The sequence below is a fragment of the Myotis lucifugus genome, unplaced genomic scaffold, assembly GCF_000147115.1.
Source record: "Myotis lucifugus unplaced genomic scaffold, Myoluc2.0 scaffold_23, whole genome shotgun sequence".
In the NCBI taxonomy this organism is placed as follows: domain Eukaryota; kingdom Metazoa; phylum Chordata; class Mammalia; order Chiroptera; family Vespertilionidae; genus Myotis; species Myotis lucifugus.
In genome coordinates this window covers 8,198,620-8,213,206 of record NW_005871071.1, presented here as the reverse complement: position 1 = coordinate 8,213,206, position 14,587 = coordinate 8,198,620, and the positions used below count along the sequence as shown (strand labels likewise).

General features: G+C 41.9%; 1 protein-coding gene across 5 annotated transcripts in view; it reads right to left on the bottom strand.

The window, feature by feature from the left end:
• CEP152 (centrosomal protein 152) overlaps window positions 1-9,845 on the bottom strand; it is a 103,640-nt gene extending 93,795 nt beyond the window's left edge. For 4 of the 5 annotated variants that reach the window (XM_023751678.1, XM_023751681.1, XM_023751680.1 and 1 more), the window contains exons 1-2: window positions 9,723-9,845; window positions 4,012-4,105 (exon numbers count right to left, since the gene is read on the bottom strand). In XM_023751678.1, the coding sequence (XP_023607446.1) occupies window positions 4,012-4,098 (87 nt within the window). In that variant the 5' untranslated portion in view covers window positions 4,099-4,105; window positions 9,723-9,845. Of the gene's footprint in view, window positions 1-4,011; window positions 4,106-9,300; window positions 9,519-9,722 lie in introns of all 5 variants that reach the window. The other variant, XM_014453474.2, reaches the window with a different exon arrangement.
• Window positions 9,846-14,587: the final 4,742 nt, after the last annotated feature.

The following is a 14,587-nucleotide window of genomic DNA, read 5'->3' as shown; positions in this document are numbered from 1 at the left end:
GCAGGAGGCAGCCAATCAATGATTCTCTCTCATCATTGATGTTTCTATCTCTCCCTCTCTCTTCCTCTCAGAAATCAATAAAAACATATTTAAAAAAAAAAAGAATGAGTTAATGAAAGAACTTTTCAATTCCTCTTCTCTGGGCCAGCTTTTCCAGTAAAATTTCATCTAAAATGTTTTGGATGAGGTCTACTTAGTAGCAAGAAAGAGAACTATATCAGTAGTTCTCAAATGGTACAGCAAGAAAGCAATGAGCTCCAGTAAGTTGTAAGGAATGTGAGTGATATGACTATTGACTGGCATAACACCATGTCTCCATGGTATCATCGCCCTCACTCACCTGCACCCTAATCTGTTCTGTTTACTACGTAGGAGATGGAGTTTCAGGTGAAACACTGGGTGAGGCTGTGGGTTATGCACTTATCTGCTATGGCTTGGCCCACAGTAGCCAAACGTTTACCAATATACCAGTTAGAATGTAACGATTTAGAAATGATAATACTGCCTATTTTCTGCAAAATTCTTGGATCTTAAAAAAAAAAAATGAGTCTATTCATGGTGGGCTGTGACTTGAGATTCCACTGGTCTAAGTGTTCTCTGAATATTAAATCACTTTACTAAATCCTTTGTTTTTCTGAAGATTAAATGCATTTTCTCCATTTGCTCTTCAAAGCAAACAATGGAGGGAATAGAAATGGAAAAGGCTGCCCTGACTGGTTTGGCTCAGCGGATAGAGCGTTGGCCTGCGGACTGAAGGGTCCCGGGTTCGATTCCAGTCAAGGGCATGTACCTTGGTTGCGAGCACATCCCCAGCAGGAGGCGTGCAGGAGGCAGCTGATCGATGTTTCTCTCTCATCGATGTTTCTAACTCTCTATCCCTCTCTCTTTCTCTCTGTAAAAAATCAATAAAATATATTTTTAAAAAAAAGAAATGGAAAAGGCAAGACAATGATCGTAGAGCTGCTAATTAGAAGGGCATGGAGGATGGAATTTGACTCTGGTTTATTTAGGGACTTATGGGAAAGTGTGGACAAAATCCCAACTGACCCCAAAGCTCCAAAATTAAAACTCAACTTGGTAAAGCATCTTGTATTAGCAACTGACCAAAACCAGGATTATTCCGCCAAGAGAGGATCTCAAAAGCCTTAGCAAGGTGGACTCTGGGTCAGACATGGCCTGCTTGGCCAGCCCTACAGCACATCCTCGCCGACACAGGCATTCCTCCCACATAAGTGAACTGAATACAAAGGGATTCACTAGGTAGAGAAAGCCATTTGCATTAGCCCACTGCTAACACTCATAACCCAGCCAGCAATCCCACAACTACCCACCAGGCAAGCAAGAAAAGACCACAGCTAACATCTAACTGTCCTGCTACCACAGGGTCAGGGAGTGAGGAGATTTGAAAAGGCTTTTGGGTATGCAAGCAACTTAGGTCTGATCAGTCAACTTCTCCTTTTAACTAGCAGTGACAAAATATACATACAGCTGGATTTTTATGAATAATTCTGAATTTTGTTGCTGAAAATCTTAAAATCTCTATACAATGGAAACTTTATCCATTGTACTTCTTACCTTGAAGCAATTTTTTAAAAAAAGGTAAAACCACTTTTTATTAACATGAAACACTTTCTATTAACACGGAGCATAATCATCATACCTGAGTCACATAATCTATATGTTATTTTCTTCCACTCTGCTAGAAATACTCATTCTCAGATACTTTACCTCGAAAGAGCTTCTTTGCCTCTGGAAATTCCCTACCCCAGCACATAATCTGTCAAGAAATGGTTCCGCCCTAGCAGGTGTGGCTCAGTTGGTTGGCATCGTCCCATGTACCAAGAGGTCACGGTTAGACTCCCAGTCAGGGCACATGCCCTGATTGTGGGCCCCATCCCCAGTAGGGGGCATGCAGGAGGCAGCCCATCAATGTTTCTCTTTCTCCCTCTCCCTTCCTCTCTCTAAAATCAATAAAGACATATTTTTTTTAAAAAAGAAGTTATCCTAATGGCTATTTTTGTCTATTATCTAGAACTAATTGACTCCTTAACTCATACTCCTTTAAAACTTTCACCACACAATACATTTGGCAGTAAGTTCTCTCCAATACCCTATCCATCTCTCTACTACTATCTTTTCCAATGAAAAATCACCTGTCAGTTCATTTTTTCCTCTTCTCTAAAGTCGACTATAGTAATTACTTAAACTGATCCTCTCAAGAATCCCAGTAGCTAAATCCCAGCAAACTATGCAAAGCCATTGGGGTCATGAAAACCTCATGCTGTGAGTTCACAAAGCAACAGAAAATCCTCATCCCTGTCCTTGCCACACTGCTGTGAAGGACCCTGTCAAAATCCAAACACCCTGACCAGGGTCACAAAGCCTAGTCCCTCAGAGACCTGGCAGAGGATTTATAAGAGCGAAGCTGGCAGGTCCAAGAGCGGAGCCCATGTCTGTGTGAGAGGTGGGGACCGCGGCCAGCGGAGAGGGAGAGCTACTGTTCAGTTCCAGCCCACCTGCGCATGGTGCAGACACAGGCCGCATGTGGCCAGGGCTTAGGACGTCTCAAGACAAACCAGAAAATCTGAACTGTTGTATGAAAATTTCCAATCTTGAAATATAGATTCCATATTTTAAAAATACCGTGCAACCAAATAATACATGTCTATGGACAAAACCCACTGAGCTGGCAGTTTTGTATCTCTGCCCTAACTGTACTGCAACCCCAAGGGCAACTGACCCTATTCCTTGCTTCCTGTCAACACTAATGGGCCACTTAGAAAAGTGTCATATCAAGCATAGACTCAATGCAAAAGAAACCTGCTATCACAGTCAGTCAAGAAATCTGACTCAAACTAAAAGCAATTCTAACAAGTAAACTGACTTGCACCAACTGCTACCATTACTATTGCCACCATGTACTACGTGCCAAGAATTCTATTAAACACTATATATATAAAATCTCCTCCATGTACTCCTTTTCTCCTTTAGTCTATTCACCACACAGCATTTACATAGATCGTTCAAAAATATGGTCAGATATCACTTCCTTGCTTAAAATTCTCCACTGGCTTCCCACTGCTCCTAGAATAAACTACAAACGTCTCACCATGACATACTGAGATCTGGCCCAGCCCACCTCTTTGCCCCATCTCCACCACTCAGCCCTTGCTCACACAATCCCAACAGCTATTCGGTGGACACACAGGGTCACTTTCTGAATTGTACTTTACACTCATTGATGTCTTAGCCTGGAATATTCTTCCTCAGGCTTCTGCAAGGCTGCTCCTTCTCATGAGTCAAGTCTCAGCTCAAACATTTCCTCCTCACCAGTTCCCTGCCAGTAGCTTTATATAACCCTATTTTGTTCCCCTATCATTTATCAGTGCTAAATTATCACTCACTCAAATGACTTCATTCATTTGTTTACTTATATATGGTCTGCCTCCACTAAGAAGCTAAGAACCTTGCCACACTTGGTCAACGCAATGTTCCAAGCAGCTAGATTCTAGGCCTCTGCCTCCAAAACCAGCCACTACCTCCTAAATCAGTGGTTCTCAACCTTCCTAATACTGCGACCCTTTAATACAGTTCCTCATGTTGTGGTGACCCCCAATTTCACTGTTACAAATTGAACATAATTAAAGCACAGTGATTAATCACAAAAACAATATGTAATTATATATGTGTTTTCCAATGGTCTTAGGCGACCCCTGTGAAAGGGTCGGTCGACCCCCAAAGGGGTCGCGACCCACAGGTTGAGAACCGCTGTCCTAAATGAAACAGCGTAGAGAATCTAGCCATTATCTAGTGGCATCATTCAAGGTGGTGTTCTATTCTCGTCTCAAAAAAGGAAGCATTCCACTCATCTACCTCTTAGAAGTCCAAGTACTGATCAAGTTTCATGGGGGATTATACACTCCTTCAAAATGACACAAAAGGACATAATTTTGATGAGGAAATAAAATCGTTCAAGATTGGGTTTGGAGTCTTTTTTTCTGAGCAACTCACCTCTTTCTCCCTTTCATAATCTTCGTTGTCGTATTCTTCATCTTCGTTTTGTGTCTGCAGTGCCACACTGCCAAAGTCTAGTGACATGGTCCTCCTGCGAGACGAGAAAGACGTCTGGTTTCTAAATATCCCCAAACTCTCGCCAGACCGAACTACACAGAAGACGCCGCACACAAAGAAGACTCATGCGTGACAAATGGTTAGTATTCCAAATATAAAGGGAGTTCTTACAAATCAATTGTGATTCACAGAAAACAGCGGTATGATAGCAATTCGCAGGGGGAAAAAATGCAAAAAATGTAATAAACTGATGACTAGACCTTCCCAGTGTTTGGAAAAATATAACTTAAAACAATAAGACTTCATAACCCATGGACACAGAGAATAGTGTGGTGAAGGCCTGGGGCAGAGGGGTGGGTGCAGGCTAGAAGGGGTCAGTGGGGATAAAAGAGGACATGTGCAATACTTTCAACAATGAAGATTTTTTTTTTAAAAAAGTAAGACATTTGTTCACACACAAAAAAATAAAATAATAATAAATTAGAAATGTCCCTAAACATAAAAATCTTAAGAACATGCTCAGATTTCCTAATTAGACGTATTCGGTGTGGCACAGGTAGTACCCTCAGCAATTGGCTTCCTCCTTTGAATGCCACAAATCCAAAGTTCATGCTTTACGACAAGTGAGCCATTAAATCCTGAGGAAAGCATTGGAACCCAAAAATCATTTTCAATCTGGTGGACTCCATACTGCACACAACTAAACTACAAGTGGTTAATGTCCTGTTCTTAAACCTGATAAAATCAGGTTCCAGGGGGGAAAAAAATACTCCAGAAAAACAGAAGTGGAGCCTATGAAGTGGTACCACGGTGGAGTTCCCATTCCAAAGGCAACAGCCAGGGCTCCCTGGAGAATGGTAACGGCTGCGGCAGAAGCAGCAGCAGGAAATGGGTTTTCAAGTACTTACACTAAAAAAGCTGCCGATGATTTGAATTATGCTTTGGGATCCTGACGCTACACAGAAACGACCCGGATTTTCAAAGCTCCGAACAATCCTGACAGAAAGGTAGGCGGGCGCCATCAATTACCCCCGCTACGGCCCTCCACGCGGGCCCTTCCGTGTGCCAGTGAAAGGCACTTTGATGTGAGCCTGAGCCACAGCTCATTCGCTACACTGTTCAGGCTCTAAAATGTCATGAAGCTGGAAGTGAAATAAGAAACATGGACCCAGCCATCCAACAGCATTTTGCCATAAAGAACTCAACTCCTTCGTGTGAACAGTTGAGAACTATGATCACAAACTTTTACATAAGCCAACAGCTCCATAGGAAAAGATATTCCACTTCATCAGATCTGAGGCACCCTGGATGGGATGACACAGCTCCACTTGTACCACCAAGAAAAAGATGTGGCCAATTAAATTATGGCACATCATTAATCTTAAAAGGCAGCCTGACTTTGTAGATGTTAAAATGTGCACTTTAAAGTAGGAGAAACATGGGATTACAGGTCAACACAAACATGAATTTCAAAGCTGAAATCCCCAGTTGTCCAGTTTTTGTTTTTCAAGGTCTGGATCATGTTTCTTGGCCAAACTCTAATGTGCAGTCCACCTTATTTATCCCTCCCTCCTGGATCCCTACACCCTGCCCATCACTTTCAACTCTATAGACTCAAACTCCTTGCATCAGCTGTAAACCCGCCAAGCCTGCCTCCTAGGCCTGCCCTGCTCCTTGCTGCTCCTGTGCCAGGGCTAAAAGGAGGAGGGACATGTGTTCTCTTTCACTGAGAGGGAAAATATCTATGCTTGGGGAGTCTAACCCTGTCTCCCCCCACCCCCAGCAGCTACAACAGGGGTGGGGAACCTCTTTTCTGCCAAGCGCCATTTGGATATTTGTAACATCATTTGCAGGCCATCCAAAATTATCAACTTAAAAACTAATCTGCTACTTGGTCAAACATTTAATTAACTCACCCCTAATGCCTTGCCAGACCAAATGATTTCACGGGTCTTATATGGCCTGTGGGCCAGACATTCCCCACCCCTGAGCTACAAGCCTATAGTAGAGCTGAAATGGCGAGGGGAAGACATACAAGCTCAGGTCCATGGTTTTTTTCACTACTGCTTGTGAAAATCAAGTCTACACCATCTATAGATAAAGAAAATACTAGGCCGTTTAAATCCCGGCTCCGTAAAAGAAATGAGATGAAGCTAGACCTTAAAGACTTCCCGAAAGTCTCCAGGCATAAATAATCTTTCCTGCTTTTGATTCTTATTCACCTCTTCCTGAATTTTATCATTAAAGCCAGGAGGTGGGATTTGGGTTAATTTCTTCTTTATTAGATAAAAGAAGGGGAGGTGTTCTTTCACTAACATTCCAGTAAAGTGTTGAACATTGAAAAAAAAAAGATTTATAAGAGCCTACTTTTTTCTCAGATAGGGAATAATGAATTCTATAAGGTATTTTCATTTTGTTGTTGTTATTTATTGAATTTAGAGAGAGAGGAAGGGGGAGAGGGAAGAGAAAGAAAGAGAGAGAGAATAAGAAAGAGAGAGAAACATCAATTTCTTGTTCCACTCATTTATGCATTCATTTGTTGCTTCTTGGATGTGCCCTGCCAGGCATTCAAACTGCGTAACCTTGGCCTATGGGGACGTCACTCTAGTCAACTGACCTACCCAGCCAAGGCTGTTATTTTCATTTTTAAGTGAAGACAATGTAAAAGATCAAAGCACATCTTTTTTTAAATTACATTTTAAATTCAAACCATCTCATTAAAGAAGAAATTTGAAAATATTTGAAAAGGCCAAAATCTCTCTCCATTGCAGAGGAAAAGATACAAACAAGTTTTCCTTCTAAAAAGTGCAGACTACCAGAGAACTATTATAGGCATAAAGGGGAATCTGATAAAATTACTGTGGTTCAGAAAAAAAGACTAAAAAGATCATTAGTATTTTACTTAAAATTTAAAATAAAAGCCAATGTTTTTCTTCAACTTATTAACCTCTACTAATTATCATTGCTATCAGGGACTTTACTATAATATTCAGAACAATAAAAGAGCCTGCTTTAGAAGAAAAATTAGCAAGATAATAAACCCAGAAGCCATAAAGGAAAAACTTGACAGAAATTAACCACACAAAAAGTTTTATATATAGCTAAAGATAACATTAACAAGTTAAAAATTATGTAGGGAAAAATACATCACTAAAAATGTCAAAAGATAAAATAATAATAATAATGAGAAAAAATATTTGCAAAATACATGACAAAGTCCCGATATACAGTTCTCACACAAAAAAATGAGGGGAAAAAACAACAACCACAAAACAAAATAATTTAAAAATAGGCAACTGACATGACTTTTTTTTTTTTTTTTTTTTTTGGTTAGCCCTCACCTAAGGACATTTTTTCCACTAAAAGAGAGAGAAACATCTATGTGAGAAAGACACATCCAACGATTGGTTGCTTCCTGGGGGCAGGGAATGAACCTGCAACCCAGGTACATGCCCTTGACAGGGAATCAAACCTGAAACCCTGCAGTGTTCGGGCCTAAACTCTACCACTGAGCCACACCAGCCAGGGCTAGTAAATGTACTCTTGAATAAATTTGGCAATACTATGCCACTAATAAAAATTAAATATTTCTATATCTATTGCCTGATCATTTAAAAATCAAGAGGCAGAATGTGTCCAGTATGCTTTTTTAATAGCAAGCTAGTTAATACTTTCTTCCAGATAGACAGCTTTTCTGAACCTATTAACAAGATTATGGTGTGCCCTTTCGTACCCTCAGTACTCATTCTGTTGTCCCCGGTTATGTTGTCTTTTCTCTCCTTACAATGAGAAGGAAGACCAATGGGTGTTTCGTTAGACAAAATGTTAAGCTAAACTAAAACATTTTGGTTTTGCCTCATTTAAGAATCTACAAGCATTCTGAAGGCAGAAATTAAATGTATCTACCCTATCCTTTGGACATGGTAGGCACACAGCGAATACTGGTTGAATGAATATAATACATTCATGTTACCCTATATGGATTCATTATTTCGATAAAACTTTACTGAACACCTACTGGGTGCCAGGTTATATCCTAGATATATCCAAGACATAGTACCAGATGTGAGAAGCTAACAGTTCCTTAGGGAAACAATGATATTAATTAATAGTTACAGTGATACATTGTCATAAATTTTATACTAGAGAAATGTAACAGCAAATATTAACTTTGAAAAGAAAAAAAGGCTGAGGGAAGTTGTACAGAAAGACTTCTAATTAGAAGTAGATGTTCAAGGACACAATATGGCTGGAAGTGGTTAAGAATGAGGGTTCTCATTCAGACAACCCGGGCTCAAATCTGGCTCTTCTACTTACAAGCTGTCCAACTTTGAGCAAAGAGTTTCTATTTCTTAATTAGTAAAATGCGGACAAAAGTAGTACCCACCTCCAAGATTGGTTATAAGGCTTCACCAGATAATGCATATCAAGTGCTTAGCACTGTGTAGCAACCAATACATTTTAGTTATTATTATTATGACATTAATGCTGAATAAGAGTCGGCCAGCTACAAAAGAGGTTAAAGGAACAGAGAGCATTCAGAATATTTGAGAAAAGGTCAACGTTTAGCCTGTGGGAAACTTTTGCTACTAAATAACACAACCCCTTCTGAGATAAAAATGCCACCTCTTTCAAAATGCCCTCCCTATCCGGTTCCCCCATGGAATTAATCACTCTCTTTCCACTTTTGGTCTATATTTCTTATGCTTTTCTTATGACTTCAATTCCAGCCATAAGAAAATTCCAAGGCAATTAGTTGAATGCATTCACATATCTAGAAGTGCATATTATATTGTCACATCTGGTGAAAGGATACCACGAAATGCAGCTTAAACCACACTATAAGTTCATGACTATCAGATAGAAAACGTTAGGTGCCACAAAAGGGGTTTAGAAGACCTCTGAGAGTTAGTAAATCCTATTTATTTGCTGACATGCCTGCTTCTCTTCTAGAATGGAAAGAGCCGGAGCACAGTAGCCTGTTTTAGACTTGCAATATCAGGCTTAGGAGGTCTATGCATTCATTCAACCATTTACCAAGCACTGTTTGAGATTACAAAGTTTAACAGGACTTGGTGGAAGAAAATAAACATATAAACAAAGGGTGACGATCATCTGTGACCAGTGCTAATGACAGCAGCTTAGACAAATCAAGTCCGGGACCCCAGAGGATGCAGCGAGTAAGCAAGCACCCACGGGCTGAACGAATGAATTAATCAAAGGCCTTACCCAGGAACTCCGCCTGGCGTCAGCTATGGCACAACAAGCAGGTTCCGCGAGACCGAAGCTGCACACAGCCCAGGATGCCTGGGATGGCGGGCTTTGCCTGCCAGCGACACATGCACTCGGTCAACACACGTGTACAGAGCACCCACTGTGAGCCAGGCGGGCGCCAGGGTGACCACGCGGCGGTCCCCCGGGGAGGGTCTCAGGGTGACCCCAGCAGCCTAGAAGAGAAGAGGGCCTCCCGGAGTTCACAGCTAAGCAGAATGACACTTCAAAGTCAAAGGCTGAGCTCCCGCAGGGCAATGCACCTCCGCGGGATTTGGGGAGGGGGCGGGTCAGCCCTCCCGGAAGCCTCAGCCAGAATCCGGAGGATCCCGCACCTCCTCTGACTGCACCCCCAAGCCCGGAGGCGAAGCGAAACTCACCGGAGGCCGCGGATGCTGTCACCGCGGGGAAACTCTAGCCCCAGCTGAAGTCCAGCTTCTAGCAAACCCCCAGACCCAGACTCCAATCTGCTAGTTCCTGCCTAGTCACAACCGAACTCGGAGTCCTGACGTTATTGAGGAACAGCTGCCTCCTTCAATCGCCCACTAGCGGCTCTCCTGGTGGGCGGGGCCATGCCGGGGTGGGCGGGGCGTGGAGGCGAAAGTCTCCGCCTTGCTCAAGGTTGGTTGAGACGTCCGCCTGCAGTTGCAAAAGTAAGGCTGTTTAAAAGCGGGCGCCAGAGATGGCGGGAAGCGCCTCCTGTGCGCCCATTGGTGGATTCGTGAGCCAATTACAAAAGAGTTGACTCTGGAGAGGGAAGGTTTATCGGTTGCCTAGAGACGCCCAAGCGCTTAGTAACTCCACCCTTGGGCTAAAATGAACTTGGTCATCCCTGAACCCCATGACCCGTCCGTCCCCTGGTGTGGTGACTGTGCCCCCTGCGCTTGCCATTCCTAAACCTCAGCACACAGAATCCCCCACTTGCCTATCAAACCCTTACCTTAAGTTTGGCCTTCTGGTTCTCCAAGGTGCCTGCCTCCCCATCAGCTAAACAGCTTAAATGGTTTTTTCACTTTGTCTTCCTGATTACTAGGTTTGAATTTGTGTTTCTTTAATTACTACTTAGGTGGCACATTTTCCCACGTGTTTATTCACTACTTGAATTTCCTCCCATGTGAAAGTTCTTGTCACTTACTAGTAGATGTTAACCTGTCCCTTAAAGACAGAGCTGCCCAGTTTGCAGTAAACCCCGTTACTTTATGTTCCTTCCGTGGTTAAAAGGGTTCCAGAGAATATCAAGGAGTTGGTAGCAGCAGGTTCACAGAGCCTTTTAACCCTTTCCCATATATGGAGTAAAATGGTTGTTCAAGGCTCTTCATAATCTGGCTAGTTTTCCTTTGCTACTGTTACAGAACTTGCCGTTTGGGGTGTTCTATTCAAGAACTACAAAGTGTGAGGCAGGACCCCTACTCTCAAGGTACCTACACTCTTTTTGGAGTGCAAGATGCTTACATAAAACGACAACACAGAAACGTAGTTAACTACAGGTAATGTGAGTAGAATAGGCAATAATTCTAGGGGAAAGTGAACATCTCATGAAGGCTCTATCAGGAAAGGTTCCTAGAGGAAGAGAGTCAACAGGCAGGTTGACTAGCATGAATGATTGCAATGTGAAGGCCAGACAAGCAAAAATGAAGGATTCTTATATCCAGACGTGAGATTGGAGAAGTAGGCAGACAGAAGGTAACCAATAGAAGAGCTTGGGGCCTGGAAGAATGGGAAAGGCATTCTACAGAGGTAAGAATGAACATGTCCAGAGATACACAGACAGAGGTATTCTGAGGTAATAAAGACAAATGATGGGGGAGAGAAAAACTACCAAAGACCTTGACTGCTGGACAAGAGATTATTTGGAATGTTGGGTTAAAGCTTATCCTGCATTTTTTAAACAGACACACCTGTGAGCTGGAAGGAGGCTACCTCTACCAGACTTGTCTATATTTCAAGTGTAAATGTCACATTGTTGATGAGATGTGGTTCTTCCCATTAAGAAACATTTATAAAGGTGGAGTTATGCTAACATTTCTCTTTTTTCCTACCTTCTCAGAGCTATCAGATCAATGCAATGCAATCATGAAATGAGCGCTATCCTCTGAGTTCAAGTTCCAGCTCTCCTACCTACCAGCTTTTGTCTGCACAATTTTTTAAAAATATATTTTATTTATTTTTTTACAGAGAGGAAGGGAGTGAGATATAGAGAGTTAGAAACATCAATGAGAGAGAAACATCGATCAGCTACCTCCTGCACACCCCCTCCTGGGGATGTACCTGCAACCAAGGTACATGCCCTTGACCGGAATCGAACCTGGGACCCCTCAGTCCCCAGGCCGACACTCTATCCACTGAGCCAAACCAGCCAGGGCTGTCTGCACAATTTTTCTTTGACCTCTCTGAGCCTCCAAATCCCCATCTGAAAATAAGAATGATACCTACTTCACCGGATTGTGCAAAGGATGAAATAAGATTGTGTGAAAAAGCTTTTAAAATGTAGGAATACTATTTCTCAAGATTATTTATATTGTTTCGTGTAGTTATAGCTGGGTTGAACTGGAGTACATACTGGAATCTGAGAGAGTAAATAAAAATCAGGAAGTTATACTTGCCATAACCCAAATTCTACAGTGGCCTAAGAGTGGATGGTAGAGTAAAACACGTGTGACTGTGTGCAGAGGGCAGCAGGAGCTTATGGAATGGGGCAAAGGAGGAGTTTGTTCAAGAGAGATAGCTTTATGAGGACAAGACCAAAATGTGAAGTGCTGAGATGGAAAAGGAGTACTTGAAAGAACCAAGGAAGATCGGGCCATTATTTGTAATTTAGAATATTCAATCAATCATATTTTGGGAGCATCTACTTTGTGCCATGCACTGTTCCAGAGGCTCATTTAAGGCTGACACGTGGGTCAAAATGCCTGTCCTGACCAAGCTCCTTTTCACAGAACCTGCTCCTGCCCACAGCCACCATGACTCCACCATCAACACCTCGCCACCACCCTGAGACCTGACTGGATCAAAGGTGAGCATCAAGCCCAAGCTGGGCCAATCACATCCCCTTCCCAGATAACTGAAATAAGACTTCATGAAACTGAGTCAGGTGGGAACCATACAGAAGAGAAGCAGACTTTTATTACACTCGTCTGTATTTTATGGGAAATACGCTACCACCATAGCTGTGGCTTGTGTATGGTAGAACCTAGACTAAAGAGCATGAACTTCTGTCACTCAAAGCCATGGATCTATCTGGTTCCTGCACTTTGTGAAGCCTGACACTTCAGCTTTCCCTTGGGTCCTGTGATACCTGAGCCTTAAAACATCTTTTGACTTGAGCTGGCTTGGGTCATGTAGGGATTGAATAGTTCAATCTTTCATGTTCACTCAGAACCTTAGAATGTGACCTTACTTGCAAATAGGGTCTTTGCAAATGTAATTAATTAAGAGGTTATTCTGGATGAGGATGGATCCTAAATCTAATTTCTAATACTAGTGTCCCTAAAAGAAGAGGAAAGATACAGAGAGACACACAGGGAGAAGACAGCCACGTGGAGATGCAGGCAGAGATTGGAGTTCTACTGCCAGAAGCCAAGGAACACCTGGGCCCACCAGAAGCTAGGAGAGGCCAGGAAGGATTCCCCAGTAGAGCTTTCAGGGGGAGCATGGCCCTTGAAATCACGGTCAACACCTTCATTTCAGACTTCTGGTCTCCAGAACTGTGAGAAAAATTTCTCTTGTTTTAAGGCATCTGGTTTGTGTTACTTTGTTGCAGCAGCTCTAAGAAATTAATACAGGATGGTTTCCATTTCTTGCAAACAAGCATTTATGACTAAGATGTATTCATGATGATAGATTATATTTGAAAAGTCTAGACCAGTGACTCTCCCAACATTGTTCCCCGTCCACTGTTGGAACTCAAGCATCTTCCTGATGGGCCATTAAATGATATCTACAAGCTCGTCATTTCTTCAGTTGCCATGAAAAAATAACTTGCAATTTTGTAGGTTTTTATTTTTACATATAAGTAAGGTTTCTCGATTAGAAATCTACCAAGTAAGATGTTAGGGATTTCTAATGTTTAGAATTCATAAATTAAAATTAGCACCTTATTCAAGTTTATCAAGAATGGCTGTTCATCATTTCTATGCACAACATTGCAACGCTCCTGTCATATACACTTGAAGAGAATTGAAATTCCCACTTTGGGGAGAAGGATGCTAATTGTGATAAAATAAGTTTTTCAAAAAATTTATAAGGCCGTATTTTGGAATATATAATCATATTGATAAGATTATATTCTTCCCTTAAACGTAAATAAACAACTCCTAGCATTCTTTCCAGTTCTTTATTGTCTCTGAGTTACTTTTCCTTACATGCACACAAAAAAAGGATGGGTTGGGGGGTGAAATGTATGTAGCACGGTAGGTCTTTTCTCAAAAGAGTGTGAGAACCACCCAGCTGGTGTGGCGCAGTGGTTAAGCGTCAACCCATAAACCAGGAGGTCACGGTTTGAATTCTGGTCAGGGCATAGGCACGGGTTGCAGGCTCGATCCCCAGTAGGGAGCGTGCAGGAGGCATCCGATCGATGAAGTTTTCATCAATGTTTCTGTCTCTCTATCCCTCTCCCTTCCTCTATCTCTTAAAAAAATCAATAAAAACATATATATATGTTATAAATATATATATTAATATATATATTTTAAAGAGTGTGAGAACCAATTGCCTGGAGTTAATGTTTAGGATTTTCAATCATGACAAGGTTTTAAATCAGAAAACCAGTGAAAGCTACCAAAAACAGTGATAATGACCATTGATAAAGATCCAAAGCTACAAGGATTATATTTGAAAGTGGAACGCAGACCCCCCCAAAGGCCACTATGCTTTATGTTTCTTGAAACACTCCGTAGATTACAAAGGAAAGAAGGAAGTACCCAAATGAGATTTAAAATTGGTGTACATTTTAAATGCTTAGATGACACATTCAATGCATATTGACAAAAATACAACATAATGTAATCATAACATTCATAAAAATATCACAGGATTTATTTAAAATGCTAATGGACTTGAATACTTAGGTGGTATACTCCAGGAATGAGACACATGTTTAAAGTGGCACCCTGACTGGTTTGGCTTAGTGGATAGAGCGTCAGCCTGCGGACTCAAGGGTCCCAGGTTCGATTCTGGTCAAGGGCATGTACCTTGGTTGCGGGCACATCCCCAGTAGGAGGTGTGCAGGAGGCAGCTGATCGATGTT